The sequence below is a fragment of the Trachymyrmex septentrionalis genome, unplaced genomic scaffold (assembly GCF_001594115.1).
Source record: "Trachymyrmex septentrionalis isolate Tsep2-gDNA-1 unplaced genomic scaffold, Tsep1.0 scaffold22, whole genome shotgun sequence".
In the NCBI taxonomy this organism is placed as follows: Eukaryota; Metazoa; Arthropoda; class Insecta; order Hymenoptera; family Formicidae; genus Trachymyrmex; species Trachymyrmex septentrionalis.
Window position 1 is genome coordinate 1,856,720 of NW_017305375.1, and position 17,485 is coordinate 1,874,204.

General features: G+C 28.9%; 1 protein-coding gene across 1 annotated transcript in view; it reads right to left on the reverse strand.

The window, feature by feature from the left end:
* The window catches only part of LOC108748217, a 34,673-nt gene extending 17,925 nt beyond the window's left edge, over positions 1–16,748 (reverse strand). The window contains exons 1-12 of the mRNA XM_018486250.1: positions 16,652–16,748; positions 15,641–15,871; positions 15,277–15,558; positions 10,537–11,013; positions 9,649–9,879; positions 9,404–9,569; positions 4,513–4,795; positions 3,745–4,068; positions 3,251–3,638; positions 2,679–2,918; positions 1,603–1,757; positions 1,076–1,454 (exon numbers count right to left, since the gene is read on the reverse strand). Coding sequence (XP_018341752.1) covers positions 1,076–1,454; positions 1,603–1,757; positions 2,679–2,918; positions 3,251–3,638; positions 3,745–4,068; positions 4,513–4,795; positions 9,404–9,569; positions 9,649–9,879; positions 10,537–11,013; positions 15,277–15,558; positions 15,641–15,871; positions 16,652–16,748 — 3,253 coding nt within the window. The remainder of the gene's footprint in view (positions 1–1,075; positions 1,455–1,602; positions 1,758–2,678; positions 2,919–3,250; positions 3,639–3,744; positions 4,069–4,512; positions 4,796–9,403; positions 9,570–9,648; positions 9,880–10,536; positions 11,014–15,276; positions 15,559–15,640; positions 15,872–16,651) is intronic.
* Between the last annotated feature and the right edge of the window lie 737 nt (positions 16,749–17,485).

The window sequence follows — 17,485 nt, forward strand, 5'->3', positions numbered from 1 at the left end:
GAGAAGTGACGCTCCTCGTGGAGGACCTCTCCTTTTATATGGCGAGTTAGTGACGCCGAGAGCAGAGTACGTGTACTGCTGAGCCAATCCAGGGTTAAGGATATTGTTTATGTGTCTAAGATACTCGTAACTTTCGTCAACGAAATCGTCATTTCTCGAGTGTCTAATAGATGCGAGCCACATGTCATTTATTGCTCACAGCCGCTTTTTCATTTTACAAAGCTTAGTCTGTTTGTTCTTAAGTTTCGCCTATCTGGCCCTTGGTTCCAATATCAACCCAACGGTTCTGTCCCGAATGGTTTATTAGTTAAAAACTGAGCATTTATTGTTCTCAGCTCTTATTTCATTTTATAGTCCTCGAGATAAGGTTTGTCTATTTGATACTTGGTTCAAATATCTAACCCAACGGTTCAGTCCCGGATGGGTTGTTAGTTTAAAACGAGCATTTATTGCTCTCAGCTCCTATTTCAAGTGGTTTACTGCTCACTAATTCTTTGTGATGACGAAAGTTTCTTGTCAAAGAAAAGAACTGTGGAGTCTGGACGTAACAGCAGAAAAAACTCAATCTATAAAGCTATAATTAATAATTCAGAATATCACTATAGTGTATCTAGCCCTTTTCATAACTAATAAATGAACTAATCAAATATTTTTATTGTAGAATATTAAGCTTTTTTCTTATCTAATAATTATTTTTTATATTCTTAATGATAATAAAGTACAAAAAAAAGTTATTTTTTGAAAATCCTGAGAACTCAAAAAGAACGGCTTTAGTGATTCCTCTTTTGCATTCAAAATGTAATTATATGGATTACAAAGTTTATTAATAAATATTTATTAGACATTTCGAACGCATTAAAAATAATGTATATATATATATATGTATATATATATATATATATATGTATGTATATATATATATATACCTATATAAATTAACATTTTGTAAAAATAATTACATAAACAGGTAATGACCTACCGTGATTGCTAATGCACATGATTACTAAAAAAATATACTGCAGTATAAAAATCATCAAATATAAGCCCGTTGAAATGTGAAAATGTGCCAAGGTACATGTTGACGGAATAGCATATCCTGCTTGATGGCCCAGAATAGTTATATTAATTTTGGCTTCCTCACTGCTTAGTTTTGCATGTCCCACGATGAAGATTACCGAATCGACATAAGAGATCAATAAGGCGATAATGCAGATTATCCTTCCCCAAAAAGCATGATTTCGCATAATGATGCGTTTCTTCTCGGTGTCGATTGTAACATAATCGTTCATAGCAGAAGAGTAATTGCAAATCAGATTATCAGCATATATACGAAACCATGTTATTTTTGTTAAAGCAAGAATACCGCATGTAAAAATCGTGAGAGCGTCAAGATTCGCGGTTGCGCTTGTGCAATTGTAATAGAGTTCGAGATACTGTACGATTACCACCACACTCTACACATAAAATAAAAATGGATCTGTTTATTAAGATTCGACTATGTGAGCAAAATAAAATATCTATTATTTTATAGTAAATATTCACACATCGAAGACACAAGAAGAAGAAAAATTTCGTTTCACGACGTGAAAATTGGAAACGTACCAACCCAAAACTAGACAAGATATGACGCAATAAAGCGAACTTATTGTATTCTTGCAAGGGCCAAGCACCTATGGGTACAGTTAAGTGTTTGACGAGGGTCATAGCGTACGCTATATCGTCATTCGATGACATTATGGTAGTCAAGGAGAGATGCACTGTATTCACAAATGTCAGTCTTAGTCCATAATGCGATAAAATTCGCGTTTGTATTCATATTTTATTGAAGTGTAGGCACCATTTGAATACTTATCCGTATGCTCTGTTATTTTCCGAAGTACAGTTGTTCAGAACAATTGATGTAAACTTATTTTTATGAAAGTACAAAAGGGTAAAAAACAAAAAGAAACCGGAAAGAGAAGAGAAAGTTTTATTTTCGTTTCGATACATCGTCTTCGATACGACTATCATGTGTCGTCAACATTATAGTGTAATTTCTCCTGCAATACATGTTTTTATAAAGAAAAGTATAAAGAGTATGGCACGGTTCTTAATTCAATTTATCATGAATCATCGCTAAATAATTAAAATTTTTTTGCGTGCATATTTTGTTAAAGGTGCGCAATTTTAATGTCCAACAACTCATCAAGTATTTATCAATTCGTGTAAAACAAATAAGATATAAGGATTTTAAAATTTTATTTTGATTTGTTCAGATTGAGATTTTTCGCAAGATATAATTTTTAATTTGATAAAAAGTTGTCCTTACATCATAATAACGACTATCTTTTTTGTCATATTTATAGGAAGAAGATTATAAGTGCTTAAAAAAATAGACTGTACATAGATTGGTAAAACAGAAAATAACAAATGTGTACACAAATGTGTATACGTAATAAATATATCCCTTGGTTAAGAGCAGTTAAGGTTGAAAGTAATAAACAGTGTAAGGTACTGAAATATAATATACTATATATTTTTCATTTTACTTATTAACATATATAACTTTTTATACAGCAGGAATTATTGAGGATTTTCTGATTCATTAATTGTCACCTGTAAAAACGATATGTATGTTAAGGTGGTTTTCAAGATATCTGTCATAGTGTTTCGCGTAAGATAGAAAAATTTTCCGGCACTAATTCGAAGAGGAGTCTTCATTCTCATCATAATGAATATCAGATCTTTCACCATGACAGGTGACATTTCGTCCCATGCAGTGCTGTATATAGCGTAGACAATTGACTCGCTTCGATTCTTCAAAGTATCGCCGGCATACGTATACAAAAAGGTTTGTACCATATAAAATTGGATGGACATGAACATTTTTATCATTTCCTTGTAATCTTGTTGCTTAATTGATAGGAGAATCCCTACTCCTGAAAACACGCAGCTTTTCGAATTATGAATGTATTATGTTAATTTAGATTTTTAGACTGGATGTATTTTATGCATTAAAGTATTTCATAATAAGTTTTATAACTTTTATTAATATTTTATTATTTTTTATATTGATACTTTAATCTTTCTTATTATGAATTTTACTTTAAAAGTAATTCAATCATTCTAATTACATAAGTATATTGCAAAACTGTTTTTGTCATTTTTATAATTTTTACTGGCAAGTTTTAAGATATACTTTTATGCTTTTGTAATATATCAACAAGAATCAATATAAAATCAAAATGATTTATTCCTGATAGATTCATACCTGAGGATGCAATAACTACGCTAATTATTAAAAATCGTAGTAAAATGTTGATATTAAAAGTGTCTTCAATATTCCTGGTCAGTGCTATCAACTGGCAATGTCTTCTGACTAATGGCCCTAAAACATTTCTATGACGCTTTTTGTCGTAATGTTTCTTGTTAATCTCCGTAAATTCTATCCCCAAAAGTTCTAGTTGACCACAAAGATGCATAGTGATGCCGAAGAAAAAACTGTCGCAAGCACATTCTGATATCAATATCAAAGATCCTTGTACTACTTGCATCATAAATAATATTTTGTACGTGGAATACGAAACCCCTTTGTACAGACACGTTGATGGAATGACAAAATTCCACGTAGCTACAGTATCATTATCTATAATTGCAGCCTGTAGAATATATGTATATTAATTTTTACGAAATAAAACATTTCCTTTATTGACAAAATAAATTTCAATTTTATTCAACAATAGTCTTATGAAGATTTAATACAACCTCTTGTTTATTGCTGAGGAAGACGGATATGAACCATAAGGCGCCTGCTGTTGCTCCAGCGATTAATTGAGTCAGGGCGATTAGACGTCCTGCACGTGCATATCCCATCATCATCATGCGCGACTCTTTTTTCATAGACGGAGACGACCAGTCGTCGATCGCAGAATTGACATTAATGGCAATCTTTTTCATGTAAATTCGTGGAAAAACAATGTTTGACCACGCATGCATGCAGCTTTCTATTAGACGAAGAATATCCAAACCGTCTCTAACAGCATCACAGCTCTTGAAAGATTCTATCAGCACGTTGATCATTGTGAGAGACTGTACGGTAGCAAATATAAAATTGCATTCTCATGTGAAGTTGCACTACATCAAAAACAGTAAATATCGAGAAACGACGTTTAAACTGTTTATAAAATTTTAATCACCAATTGTTCTTTATGCTTAAATTATGATTAATTATAATAAATTATTGTGTATCAATATGTATCTTTCAATGTATTATATTTTATATACTTTTTATATAATGTCATTACTCGTATTATAGAATTTATTCCAATCACATACAGATATAATAGACTTAATTATTGAACAATTTAAAGTTAAAATTCTTATAATTTTCAACTTGAAAAAGATTTAAGTAAATGCAGTGCAACTGTTTACCTTAATTTTTATATTAAGAAATTGCATATTTTTTTCTCTTACCATTACAAGTAGCTAATTTCTACATTGTATGTTATCTTACATTATGTTACGTTATTTTACCCCTGTTATAAATATTATGAACCATTGAATCGTGTAAACTACATTATCCTGCTGCAAAGGCCATAAACCAAGTATCCACATCATAGATTTTATCGTAGAGAAACCATAATCTATACCACTGTTCCAATTTGTCTTCATGTTCGGCGATGTATTAGTTGGTTTCGACCCCAAAAAGAAAAATTGTAGTCCTGCGTGACCGGATATTGTTCGGGTCGATGGCTTACTTTTGCCCCGAAGCAAATTATTGCGTCTATATGCATCTAGTCCTTCCGCACTGACCAACCTTTAGGGTGATAAGATAAGTATACGAGTATGATACAAATTTATGTCTCTCTACCGCATCTTTCGAACGCTCGCGGATAATGCGCACAATTTTCAATGTATACTGCTGTGTCAGCGCATAGACACAGATGTTCGCGGTCAATTACGAGTTGAACGACGATGTTCTGTATATAGGTTTACATTTCTTTTCCACGAATAAAATGTTTTTTTGTTATATCACCTAAGCGACGTAGTGAATAAAGTAAAAGAAAAAAAGGACTGAAGCTATCTATCGGCAGTACACATGTGACAAAGTAGAAGAAGTTATGGTTATGAAAGGTACAATGGAGTTTCTGTGCATTTCTGTTCTAGGAGCATTGCTAAACTTTTGATAATAATTATTAAAATAATAATAATAATAATATAGTAATAAGTAATTATTATTTACTTAAAATAATAATTAAAACTATTTATTTTTCATTTGTTATTAACAATATAATAATTATATATAAGAATCATAAGTATATATTTAAAAATATTTTAATTAAATCTATTTTATATAGTGTTAATTTTTATATAATTTTTATTCTGCAAGTTCTAGGCACCTATCATGAAATAAGTCGAAATAGATTTCGATCGTAATTATTCAATTATTCTCTAGATTTTTATTGTGTTTTCTAGAGAAAACGGAATAATTTCGATCGGAATTCATTCTGACATGTTCCATGATAGGTACCCTGATTAGATTTATTGATTTTTATTAATCTTTTAGCGCCATTCGCAAAACCGAAATATATGAAGCTGCCGTCTTCAGAATGTACACAATTGCCTCGCAATTAGCGTAGAAAAATTTTCCACCAGTGAAACGAAACGGATAGCTTGACCTCATCATAGCAAAGTTCAAGTCCTTCATCATCGTTGCGGGAAATGTAAACCAGGAAGCCTTAAACATTGCATGGAATATATCTTCACTTCCTTTTTGTATAAAATCACCGCCATAACAATACAACAGCGATTCCATAAGCATATAATTCAAAAGTAAAATACTTTTCATTAATTCGACATAATAGTGATGTTTTAAACAAAATATTATACGTAATCCTGAAAGAAACAAAAAAATGAAAACTTAAAGATTAATATAATATAATACGATTAAATTTTTAATCACAATATAATATAATACGGTATATTTGAATATCTTAATAAAAAATAAGAATTTATAAAAAATCATTAAATTTACAATAAATTCGACGTGTAATGTTTGATACGATACCTAGTAACGCAAGCAGAAGCGTTACTATAACAAGTTGGAACAATATAATCAGATTGAACGTATCTTCTAAATTCTGATTGAGTTCCGTTAATTCGCAGTGCCTGTTAATCAAGCTAATAAAGCGCTTCCGATGATTTATCTGAGTGTCTGGCTTGCTTGCAAAATTTTTAAATTTTTTTTTTAATACTTTAAGTTGACCAGTGAGATGTAGAGTAACATTAATATAAAAACTGTCTCCAATAGGTTGCATTATACATATCACGAGTAATTGAACAGTTTGAAAGCCGATGACCATCGAGTACTGTAAGCCGTTAATTTTGTTACCGAATTCACCACATGGAATTATAAACAACTTATCTGTTGCACTAACATTACCTGGATACAATAAGAATACAATTCTTAAGAACAATAATATAATTAATTTAGATATTAGAATAAAAGAGTTAAAGTTAAAAAAAAAACAAATAATAAAATAATATAATAAACATAGAATTAAAGCTTCAATGCTTTTTGTTTAAACATTTTTAAGATTCTAGTAAAAAAATTTTAATTTAGATTATGTCTATTCATATAGGGTTGCCAGTAGTTACAATGAAATCAACACTACGACTGTCAATTAACGTCAAGGTTCTGTCAATCAGTATTGAGCCGTCACTGGTAAATAATTGGCTAAAATGACTGGACCAGTACTATCTGCCAGTACTGAGCCGAAATTATCATCCAGTATTTAGCCAGTACTGGGCTAGTAGTTTGTCAGTATTGCCTCAGTACCTGAACTGTGGCAACTAGTAATGGCCCAGTATTGGGTCGATTGAACCCTATATGGGTATTTTATTAAATGAAAATGCTAAATGATAGTTACTTATATGATTGCATATATTTTGTATGTTTTTCTCTTAAGATAAAATTTTCCTAGAGTAGAAAATTCAATATAGTAACAAAAAAAAATAATTTACAAAATAAATTTATTTCTAATACACTCTAAGTATAAGCCAAATGTTATTTGTTGCCATTTTAATGTCAAAATGTAACTAAAAACATCATTTTTATTAACGTCAAAATGACAAATAACGTCGTCTTGGTAGGACAATACTGAATAATAAAAAAAATATGGACTTTTTTATTTCTTAGAATAATTCCTCGTAATTGTTATTAACATTCTAGCATGTTTATTTAAAAAGTATTTTTTATTGGATAATAATTCAACAAATATTCCAAAAACGTCACATTACCATTTGATACATTCACCATTTGATCTTGTAAAAATATTTCTATTAAGTTCATAACTAAGACGGACAGCATATAGAGAGAACCACACATGAAAGCTGAATACAACATAAAAAGAGTACACAGTCTGGATTTAGACGCATATTTCTTCATAACCTTATACGATTTCTCATCATTTTTTGCAGACAGCCAATCGGCAACAGCAGCTTTAATATTTTTAGCTAACTTTTCTCTGTTAGCAGCAATAGCGATATATTTCAAATTTAAACTCAATGTGCATGAAAGATACAATATGGCATCTATATTTGATCCGGTATCACCATTATTTCCAGTAAATTCCATAAACAGAAAGATGAGTGGTGAAAGCTAATAATAATCCCATTGCCTTAGAAAATATGCATGTATAATAATGAGTGTAAAATATATTTGCACTTGAAAAGTTTGCACTATTTACGAAGACACTTGATAATTTTTTTGTGCATAAATTCTTAGACTTAATAATTTCGTATTGTCCAGTATACTTATTCTCTTTCTGTTGCAACGTTTTTACAATTTATTTCTTCCCTGTCAATGTACTATCAACGTACCTGTAGAAATATCATTACGTTCCATTGGATTATCGTGACTATTGTCCTCTTTTGTAACGGCCATATACCGAGTATTTGCATAAATGTTCTATGAGTAGAGAACACATAAGCGATATCATCGTTCCAAACATCATCAGACATTATAGTGATCACACAAACTACACGGATGACTGAACATTCAAAACTGTCCGGTCGTTATGGATGCAATTTTCGATGTCGCAAATTCAATGTCAATTTACGAACGTTTTTGTCATAAAACATTATTATAGGTACAATTTTCAATATTGCAAATTCTATGTCAATTTACGAATGTTGTTATGGAACATTACTATGGGTACAACTTTTAATATCGCAATTTCAATGTCGATTTATGAACGTTGTCATGAACATTACCATGGGATATGCAGATAAGACATTATTATCACCATTAGGCTCATGTTTTATTAGTTTATACAATGCATGATGAATGGTAGTAAGATAAACGTGAAAAGATACTAGTACGCATGTCTACATCTTCCATAATCCTACAGTACGAGCGCAATAGAAAAAAGATCGTGTTAGTAGTGATGTCGAAAAAAATGTGCGTCGTTCGATATAAAATGAATGAATTCAGAATTTAAAAATTATGCAGTATAATTAAAAAAATGTAAAATCTCTTCCAATTTAATTGATAACGTTGATGTATTATTGTATTTCAAGACAAGTGTGATCCGTAATGCAACCTATTCTTGACATGGATTTTTGGGTTTCAATAGAATATTAAAAAAAACATCTTAAGCAATACATTGCAATGATTCTACTTAATAATTGAACATTCAAAATTAAATATAAAGGATAAAAGATAATAATCATTATGTTTAAAGTATGTTAGTAAAGTATAATGAGTTAATAATATGATATTTGCAAAGTGATATTTATAATTATTGATAACATTACAATTATTAACAACTTAACATAATAAAAATAAGTTTACAGAAGTATAGAATAAAAACAAACAAAAATTTTTTCTAAAAAACATATAAATACAATATTAAAGTAATAATTTCTTACAAGCTTTTTCAAGTATATATATTTTTCAAAAAAAACACATTTCCCATGATTAAAAAAAAAACATCTTTCCGTCGAATATGGCCAACCCTGTATTTCTATGAATTTTTTTATAGTATAATACTTTTAGAAAAAATAATCGATTTTCGGCACAATTAGACGATTATATTGTGATGACAAGAGCAATTTTATTAAAATAATATTCTAATAATCTTTTATTTATACAGAATTTTTTCTTGTCAAACATAATTCCAAATCGTAGATTTGTACAATACTTTGTAAAGTTTACAAGTACTTTGTTTTCATTACGAGTATTATATTTTATGTTTCTATCATTACACGTAACACAGATAGATACGAAATAGAAGTTTTCAGAATACTCATATATGTTGCCAGGTTTACCACAATGAAATTTCCAGCCAGCAGCTTGGCGGGAGATCGTGTTCTCATAATGATGAAGATTAAATTTCTCGCCAACTTGGTAGGAAGATCGTACCAATTGCTCTGATAAATGAAAAATCCAATTTCTTCCATTTGAGACTTCAAGTGATCGCCGATAAAACTATATATGGACAACTGCGTTAAGAAGGTACATAATACCATAGCGCTTTTCCCCATAACAACAACATTATGTGTTTTTAATGCTAAGATAAACTGAAAACCTGAAAAATTAATCTGCTTAAGATTCTCGTAACATATATATTTTGAATAATTTTATAATATCATAAATACAATATTTACCCATTATACACAACAGAATGCTGCTAATAAATAACTGCGTTAGCAAAACTATACTGATCGATTCGGTCAATTCCTTGGCTAATTCTATCAGATAGTTATGCCTTCGAATTAGATCATTGAAACGATCATATACTTGCGGACTTGAGACAACAAAGTTGACGAAATTGGCTTTTAGAATTTTTACTTGGCCGCACATATGCAATGTAATATTGAGAAACAAAGAATCATTACCTTTATAAAAAGAAAAAAAAGAAATACAATAATATAAATTTTATTTCATATATTAATGTAATAAAAAATATATATACAGAGCAAATCAGGGGAATCTTACAATATTTAAAATAAAATAACATTACAAAACATAATTAAAATATTAATTGTTTTTTAATAATAAAAAATAGAATGCTATTTGAGTATTGCACAAAGCAGTTCTGTCAATTTTCTAATATGATTGCACTTAGTTCTTCGCTGGATCTAAATGTAAAGATCAATTGAAATAAAATATTCTATTTTCTGTTGTTATACAACAATAAATTAATATTTACGTTATATTTTATATTATTATCATATTTAAAAAATTGCAAAGTTCCCACAGCCTAAACCCAGTAGTATTTTATTAAATTCCTTATATTATCTTTATCTACAGAATTACATCTTGTTTTTATGTATAACGTTTTTATAAATATATTTTCTGCTTTTATATTGTTCTCTAAAACTTTTAGAGTGAATCTTTGTAATTAGCAATAAACAATTAATAATAGCTTCAATAAAGTTAATAAAATATTCAAATACAATTTTGTGTTCAGATTTCCGGTATATTTTAAATAACATTACATGATGACGAGAGATGTAAAAAAACATATATATTAAATAACAAATAGATATTACCGTGATTACAGGTACACGTAAGTACTAGCACAATAAACTCGAAGATACAGATAAATTCATGCATGCTTCTTGGGACATGCAAATATTCTAACGCGCATCTTGATGGCATTGGATAGTCCAATACTATGTCTTCATTTGTTCTGTTGATCTGGACATCTTGATCATCAACCAGATTTTCACCAAGAAGAGGTATTAGCGAATATATTGTTACACTAATGTAAGAAAAACACACCATGAAACAGGAGAGAATTCTTCCCATAAAAGCGTGTTTTCGCATGATGGCACGATACTCTATGTTTTTAATTGTCAAATAATCATTCCGGGCAGAACTGTAATTGTCAGTTAAGTTTTTCGCGTAAATACGGAAACATATAGTCTTGAACACTCCGAGTACACCGCAACAGGCTAACATGAGACCATCTATATTTTGCTCTGTGTTAGTACAGCCCATGTGAAACTCCATGGAAGGCAAGATCACTATTATGCTCTGTTGATATGCATAAATGATATATTCTCACAATCGAAAAGTTTCTGTGTCTAGAAAAAAATATGTACTAATTCCAGATCGACGGATCTTTGAAAATATTAAAATTTAATTATAATATAATTTTTAGAATTGGAGTAAATAAGCTTCCATTTTAGTTCTCTACGTATATATGTAAAAATACATAAGAATTATCTGAACTAATTTAAAGATATGCAAAATTGAACACTTCATAACTTTAATATTAAAATATTTACAAAGCAAAGTTATTATACAATGGATAATATAATAGTTATATAAATTTTTTTGTGCTAAAAATAAAAATTTGATAAAAATAATACCAATAAAAATCTTTTTTTAATTTTATATATAAATTTTATTTATCTAATTTATTTTCTGTGTATATATGTAATTTATTATTTCTGATACTATATTACCAAAGATGTTACATCAATGCTATTCAAGACAAATGACGAAGTCACAAAGTAAGCAACATAACGTATCTCTAGAATTTCTTAGAAATAGTTATCCTTCACATAAACAAGAAATAAACCATAAGTCCTAAGTAGAAATATCTTCATTGAACAATTTACAATGATTGTGTCTATGATATTCTCTATTAATGACTTATTACTTCTGAAAAAAACTCGTTTTTTTAATAAAAAAAAAACACACAATTTAGCGATGTCATCACTAATAGGATACCTATCGTTTAAAAATTTAAACACTTGATATTATTATCGATATGAATGAAGTTTTATTTTAATTGTTGTGGTGTTAACGTAAAAGTTCCATCTACGTATTGTGACAAAAATCGTCAAAACTGAGACGATACCATGCAACAAGTGACCAAGACACATCGTATTAGCGAATAGATGTTATAAACTTGAAGTGGCCAAATGCCGATGGGCCACGTTAACAGTTTGAAGGGAGTCATCGCATATGCGACGTCGTTCTTCCATCGTTCACTTGCCATCAGGTCGACGTAATAACTGTAACTGATGCCAATAACCAATAATGTGCCCAGTACATCGACACAACGCAGGTATTCATTTTTTATTCAACTTGAAACATATACCCGCTTATCAACCTATCTTCGCTGTCTTAACGCATTATCAGAAAGTGCAGGATATTATGCTTTTACACCAAATTGTTTTTGAAGAATTTATGTAACCATTTCTTCTAAGTTGTTACGAACATTGAACTATATTCTTTTCTGCATGGAGAAACCGACAGACCGTTTACTTGAACAATTCAGTCACTACATTACTCTCTGTGTAGTTCTATTTCAGTTTCGCAATGCAGACGCAACAATGTCGATCGAATTTTATTAATTTTATAAATTAAGTTTAAAAGTAATATAACTGGTGAGTCATACATATCTCGTTTTTATTTCGCAAGTCAAAAAGTAAAAAGCAAAAATTTTCTAAACTTTAACTAAATATATTTATGTTTCTAACAGTATTTATTGAACGATCATAATTTGTAATACGGAAAAATAAGAAGCCGAGACTTTCAGAATATTTTTAAAACTATTAAGATTTATAATATAAAATTTATCTACTCTTATACGAACGGATTCTAGCACGAACAATTATAAAATATATAATATAATCTCGCCGAATTTTTGTAGACGAATCATACCATTTACTTAAATAAATCACACGAAAAATTGCATTTTTGAAGACAAAGTTTTTTTCTGTATAAGAAGCTGATATAGTTGTCTAAAAAACATTCGTATCATTATAATGTATTAAAAGAGATTATACATTTTGTAACTAAAAAAATTCACAATTTACTAACAACAAATTGAGCTGTAATTTTGAACAATACTTGATATTCACTATCTATTTTTGCAACAATTAATCTTATTATTATTCTTTTTTAAATGATTAATTGGACATAAAACGAGCACGCTGTGATACAGAATTAATATTGAAAAAAAAGAAATATATAGTCTGTATTATTCATATTATCTATTAAACATATAAGCAAAGCGTGGAGGGTTAGTATAGTCATTAAAATGACTATATCAACAATGTCTTTGGCTAGATTTAAAAGCAAACAGTATCTTTCGATTATCATAACTATTTCAGTTTGTTTCCAATATCCGTTTTTCTTACATCTCTTTGTGGAACAGTAACAGCTCTATGTAATAGGCTGAGCACTTTCAATTGACTACAGAGATGCATGCAAAAGGATCGGTGGCAACATTTCCTGTAGATATGCTGATTAACTAAAAAAAGAAATATATATTAATATATATTAAATATATAGTAAGACATATATATTGTTGCAAATGATCTAAGCATCGAACAAACAGATAATCTCTTGAGGCAGTTCCATGCACATCTTTATCAGATTTGGAGTTAATATTTTGTGAAGTAGGCGACATCGCAAAGGATAGAAATGACCTAATCATTGGTATAATAATAAAATATAAGAAATTACTAAAAGAAGAATTTGCTTATACGTTATGTAAACTATCATAACAGTATGTTGTCATAATAATAAAAAATCATAATAATAAATTAAATATGAAGAGAGGTATATAAGATATATTCGAAGAATACATGTATATTTTTATTAGAAAATTTTACTAATAAATTTTATATGTAAGCGTATAAACAACAGTTCACAAAATTAATAATTATTCTATCTCAAAAAAAAAAAAAAGAAAATATCAATACAAAGTTTCTGCCATGATCGAAACTTGTCATGAGCCGAACAGCCACAATACTCGCTGAAAGAAAATTTGTGCAATATTTTTTTATTCTACGGTTTGCATGACGCTATACATTGCATACATTAAGGATTACGGTGTTATCGAGCGTAAGCAGCTAACGCAGTTCATATTTTCATTTATTACTTATCGATCGGAACGCATTTCGCTATGCACCCCGACGTTGAATATTTCTGTAGCTTTGCGAATTTGTAACCATTGCACATGGCCGGGAAGTGACTATTCGTCATTTGTAATTCGTAACACTTTATAGCTCTAATACGTGTCATTGATCTAATAGCATAATGATAGACCATATGTCATTTTCTCATATAGAGTCCCTTTGACCCTTATACAAGGGCAGTGGAACAAGGTACTACCTTTTTTTCTTCAAACTTTTTGATTCTTAATATTTAACTAATTGACGTGCACATTGATATAATTTATACTTCCGAAAATTTGAACTATTTTCTGTAATATTTTCTAGTCATCTGTTCATCAATTAAGAATATATATTTTTAGTTATAAACAATTTCAAACCAAAAACGCAATTTAATATAAAATATTGTTTATATTACGTGTCTTTTCAGTACTGGCAGTGTATACCAAAACACGGTTTTACTTTCATCATGGGAATTCTATTTTGGAGAATCGACTTAAAAAAAAATCATTTTACTGGAACAGTGGTAAAAGATCACATAACACTATGACTATTATGAGATGTTTACAATACACGGATAAGTAAGAATAAGAAGTAAGAATAAGAAATTAATCAATAATAGTCGAATGTGAAAATTATAATCGATTGTGATTAGTCAATTTCTTACTTTTACTTCTTATTTCGTAGACAACGCCTACTGTATGGTTCTTGCTTACGAGAAAGTAAATTCCGTTGTCTCCATCTATCGGCAATATCTACAATATTATAGAAAGTAAAAAAAATATTCTAGAAAGTAAAAAAAAATCGTATAGAATAGAATAAAATGCATAACATTATGAATTTTTTGAAATATTTAATAATGAAATAATGATAAAATAATGCCTTGAAGCCTCCAAAATAAAGATGAAATATTTTGATATAATTTCGTTGATTAATATAATTTAGTACAATATAATTACTGATAAGTTAATAATTTAATACAATAAAAATGAATTTTTACAAAAGTATAAAACAATAATATAAAAACAAAAAGTGACATTTTTTTGTAAAAAACATATAGGTACAATATTAAAGTGGTAATTCCTTACAAGACAGCATGTCTTTTTCAAGTAAGTATATATTTCTGAAACTTTCTTTATGAGAAGAAATAATCGATTTTCGACACAATTAGACGACTATATTGTGATTGTAAGAGCAAGGTTATTAAAATAATATTCTAATAATCTTTTATTTATACAGAATTTTCTCTTGTCAAACATAATTCCAAATCGTAGATTTGTACTTTGCAATGTATTCATATTACGAGTGTTATATTTTATGTTTCTATCATTACACGTAACAGAGATAGATACGAAATAGAAGTTTTCAGGATACTCATATATGTTGCCAGATTTACCACAATGAAATTTCCAGCCAGCAGCTTGGCGGGAGATCGTGTTCTCATAATGATGAAGATTAAATTTCTCGCCAATTTCGTAGGAAAATTGTACCAATTGCTTTGATAAATAAAAAATCCAATTTCTTCCATTTGAGACTTCAAGTGATCGCCGACAAAACTATATATGGACAACTGCGTTAAGGAGGTACACAATACCAAAGCGCTTTTTCCTATAACAACAACGTTGTGTGCTTTTAATGCTAAGATAAATTGAAAACCTGAAAAATTATTCATCTGCTTCAGATTCTTGTAACATACATATTTTGATAAACTTTATAATGTTATAAATACAATATTTACCCATTATACACAACAGAATGCTGCTAATAAATAACTGCGTTAGCAAAACTATACTGATCGTTTCGGTCAGTTCCTTGGCTAATTCCATTAGATAGTTATGCCTCCTAATTAGATCATTGAAACGATCATAGACTTGCGGACTTGAGACAACAAAGTTGAAGAAATCGGCTTTTAGTATTTTTACTTGACCGCACAAATGCAACGTAATATGGAGAAACAAAGAATCATTACCTTTATACAAAGGAAAAAAAAATACAATGATACAACTTAATATATGTATACTTAATATACCTAATATATTATACTTAATATAATAAAAAAAATACATATACAGAGTAAGTCACGGAAACCTTACAATTTTCAAAATGAAATAACATTACCAAACATAATTTAATATTAATTTTTTCTTATATACCAATAAAAAATAGAATGCTATTTGAATATTGGACAAAGCAGTTCTGTTAGTTCTTTAATTTATAATTGGTTCCTGCATTTAATTCTGTGCTATATTTTAATCAAGAAATCGAAATAAAACATTCTATTTTCTATAGTTATATAACAAGAAATTAACATATTTAAATTATATTTTATATTATTATCTATTAAAAATTGTAAAGTCCTGTAGCCTACTCTGTAATATTTTGTTAAATTCTTTATATATATTATGTATATCTACAGAATTACACCTTGTATTTACGTATAACATTTTTATGAAAATATTTTCTACTTTTATTCTCTAGAACTTTGAGAGTAAATCTTTATAATTAGTAATAAACAAATAATAATTACTTCAATAAAATTAATAAAATATTCGGATATAATTTTGTGTTCAGAATTCTGGCATATCTTAAATAATATTTCATGATGGGAAGATGTAAAGAAATATATATGTATTAAATAATAAATGGATATTACCGTGATTACAGGTGGACGTAAGTATTAGCGCAATAAACTCGAAGATACAGATAAATTCATACATGCTCCTTGGGACATGTAAATATTCTAACGCACATCTTGATGGCATTGGATACTCCAATACTATATCTTCATTTGTTTTGTTGATTTGATTATCTTGATAATCAACCAGATCTTCACCAAGAAGAGGCATTAGCGAATATATTACCACACTAATGTAAGCAAAACACACCATGAAACAGGAGAGAATTCTTCCCATAAAAGCGTGTTTTCGCATGATGGCACGGTACTCTGCGTTTTTAATTGTCAAATAATCATTCCGGGCAGAACTGTAATTGTTAGTTAAATTTTTCGCATAAATACGGAAACATATAATCTTGAACACTCCAAGTAGACCGCAACAGGCTAACATGAGACTGTCTATGTTCTGCTCCGTGTTAGTACAACCCAGGTGAAACTCCATGGAAGGCAAGATCACTATTGTGCTCTGTTGATATCGGTAAACGGTATATTTTCTCAATTAAATAGTTTTTGTGTTTTTACTAAAAATATGCCCCAATTCCAGATCGACAGATCTTTGAAAATATTGAAATTTAATTATAAGATAAAATTTTTTGAATTGAAATAAATAAGCTTCCATTTTAGCTCTTTACGTATAATATAAATACATTAGAATTATCTGAACTAATTTAAAGATATGCAATATTTATTAAACACTTTATGACTTTAATATTAAATTTTTTACAAGGCAAAGTTATTATATGGATAATATAATGGTTATATATAAATTTCGTGCTATAAATAAACATTTAATAAAAATATTATCAATGAAAATCTTTTTTTAATTTTATATGTAAATTTTATTCATCTAATTTATTTTCTGTGTATGCGATCTATTCTTTTTGATATGATATTATACCAAATATATTA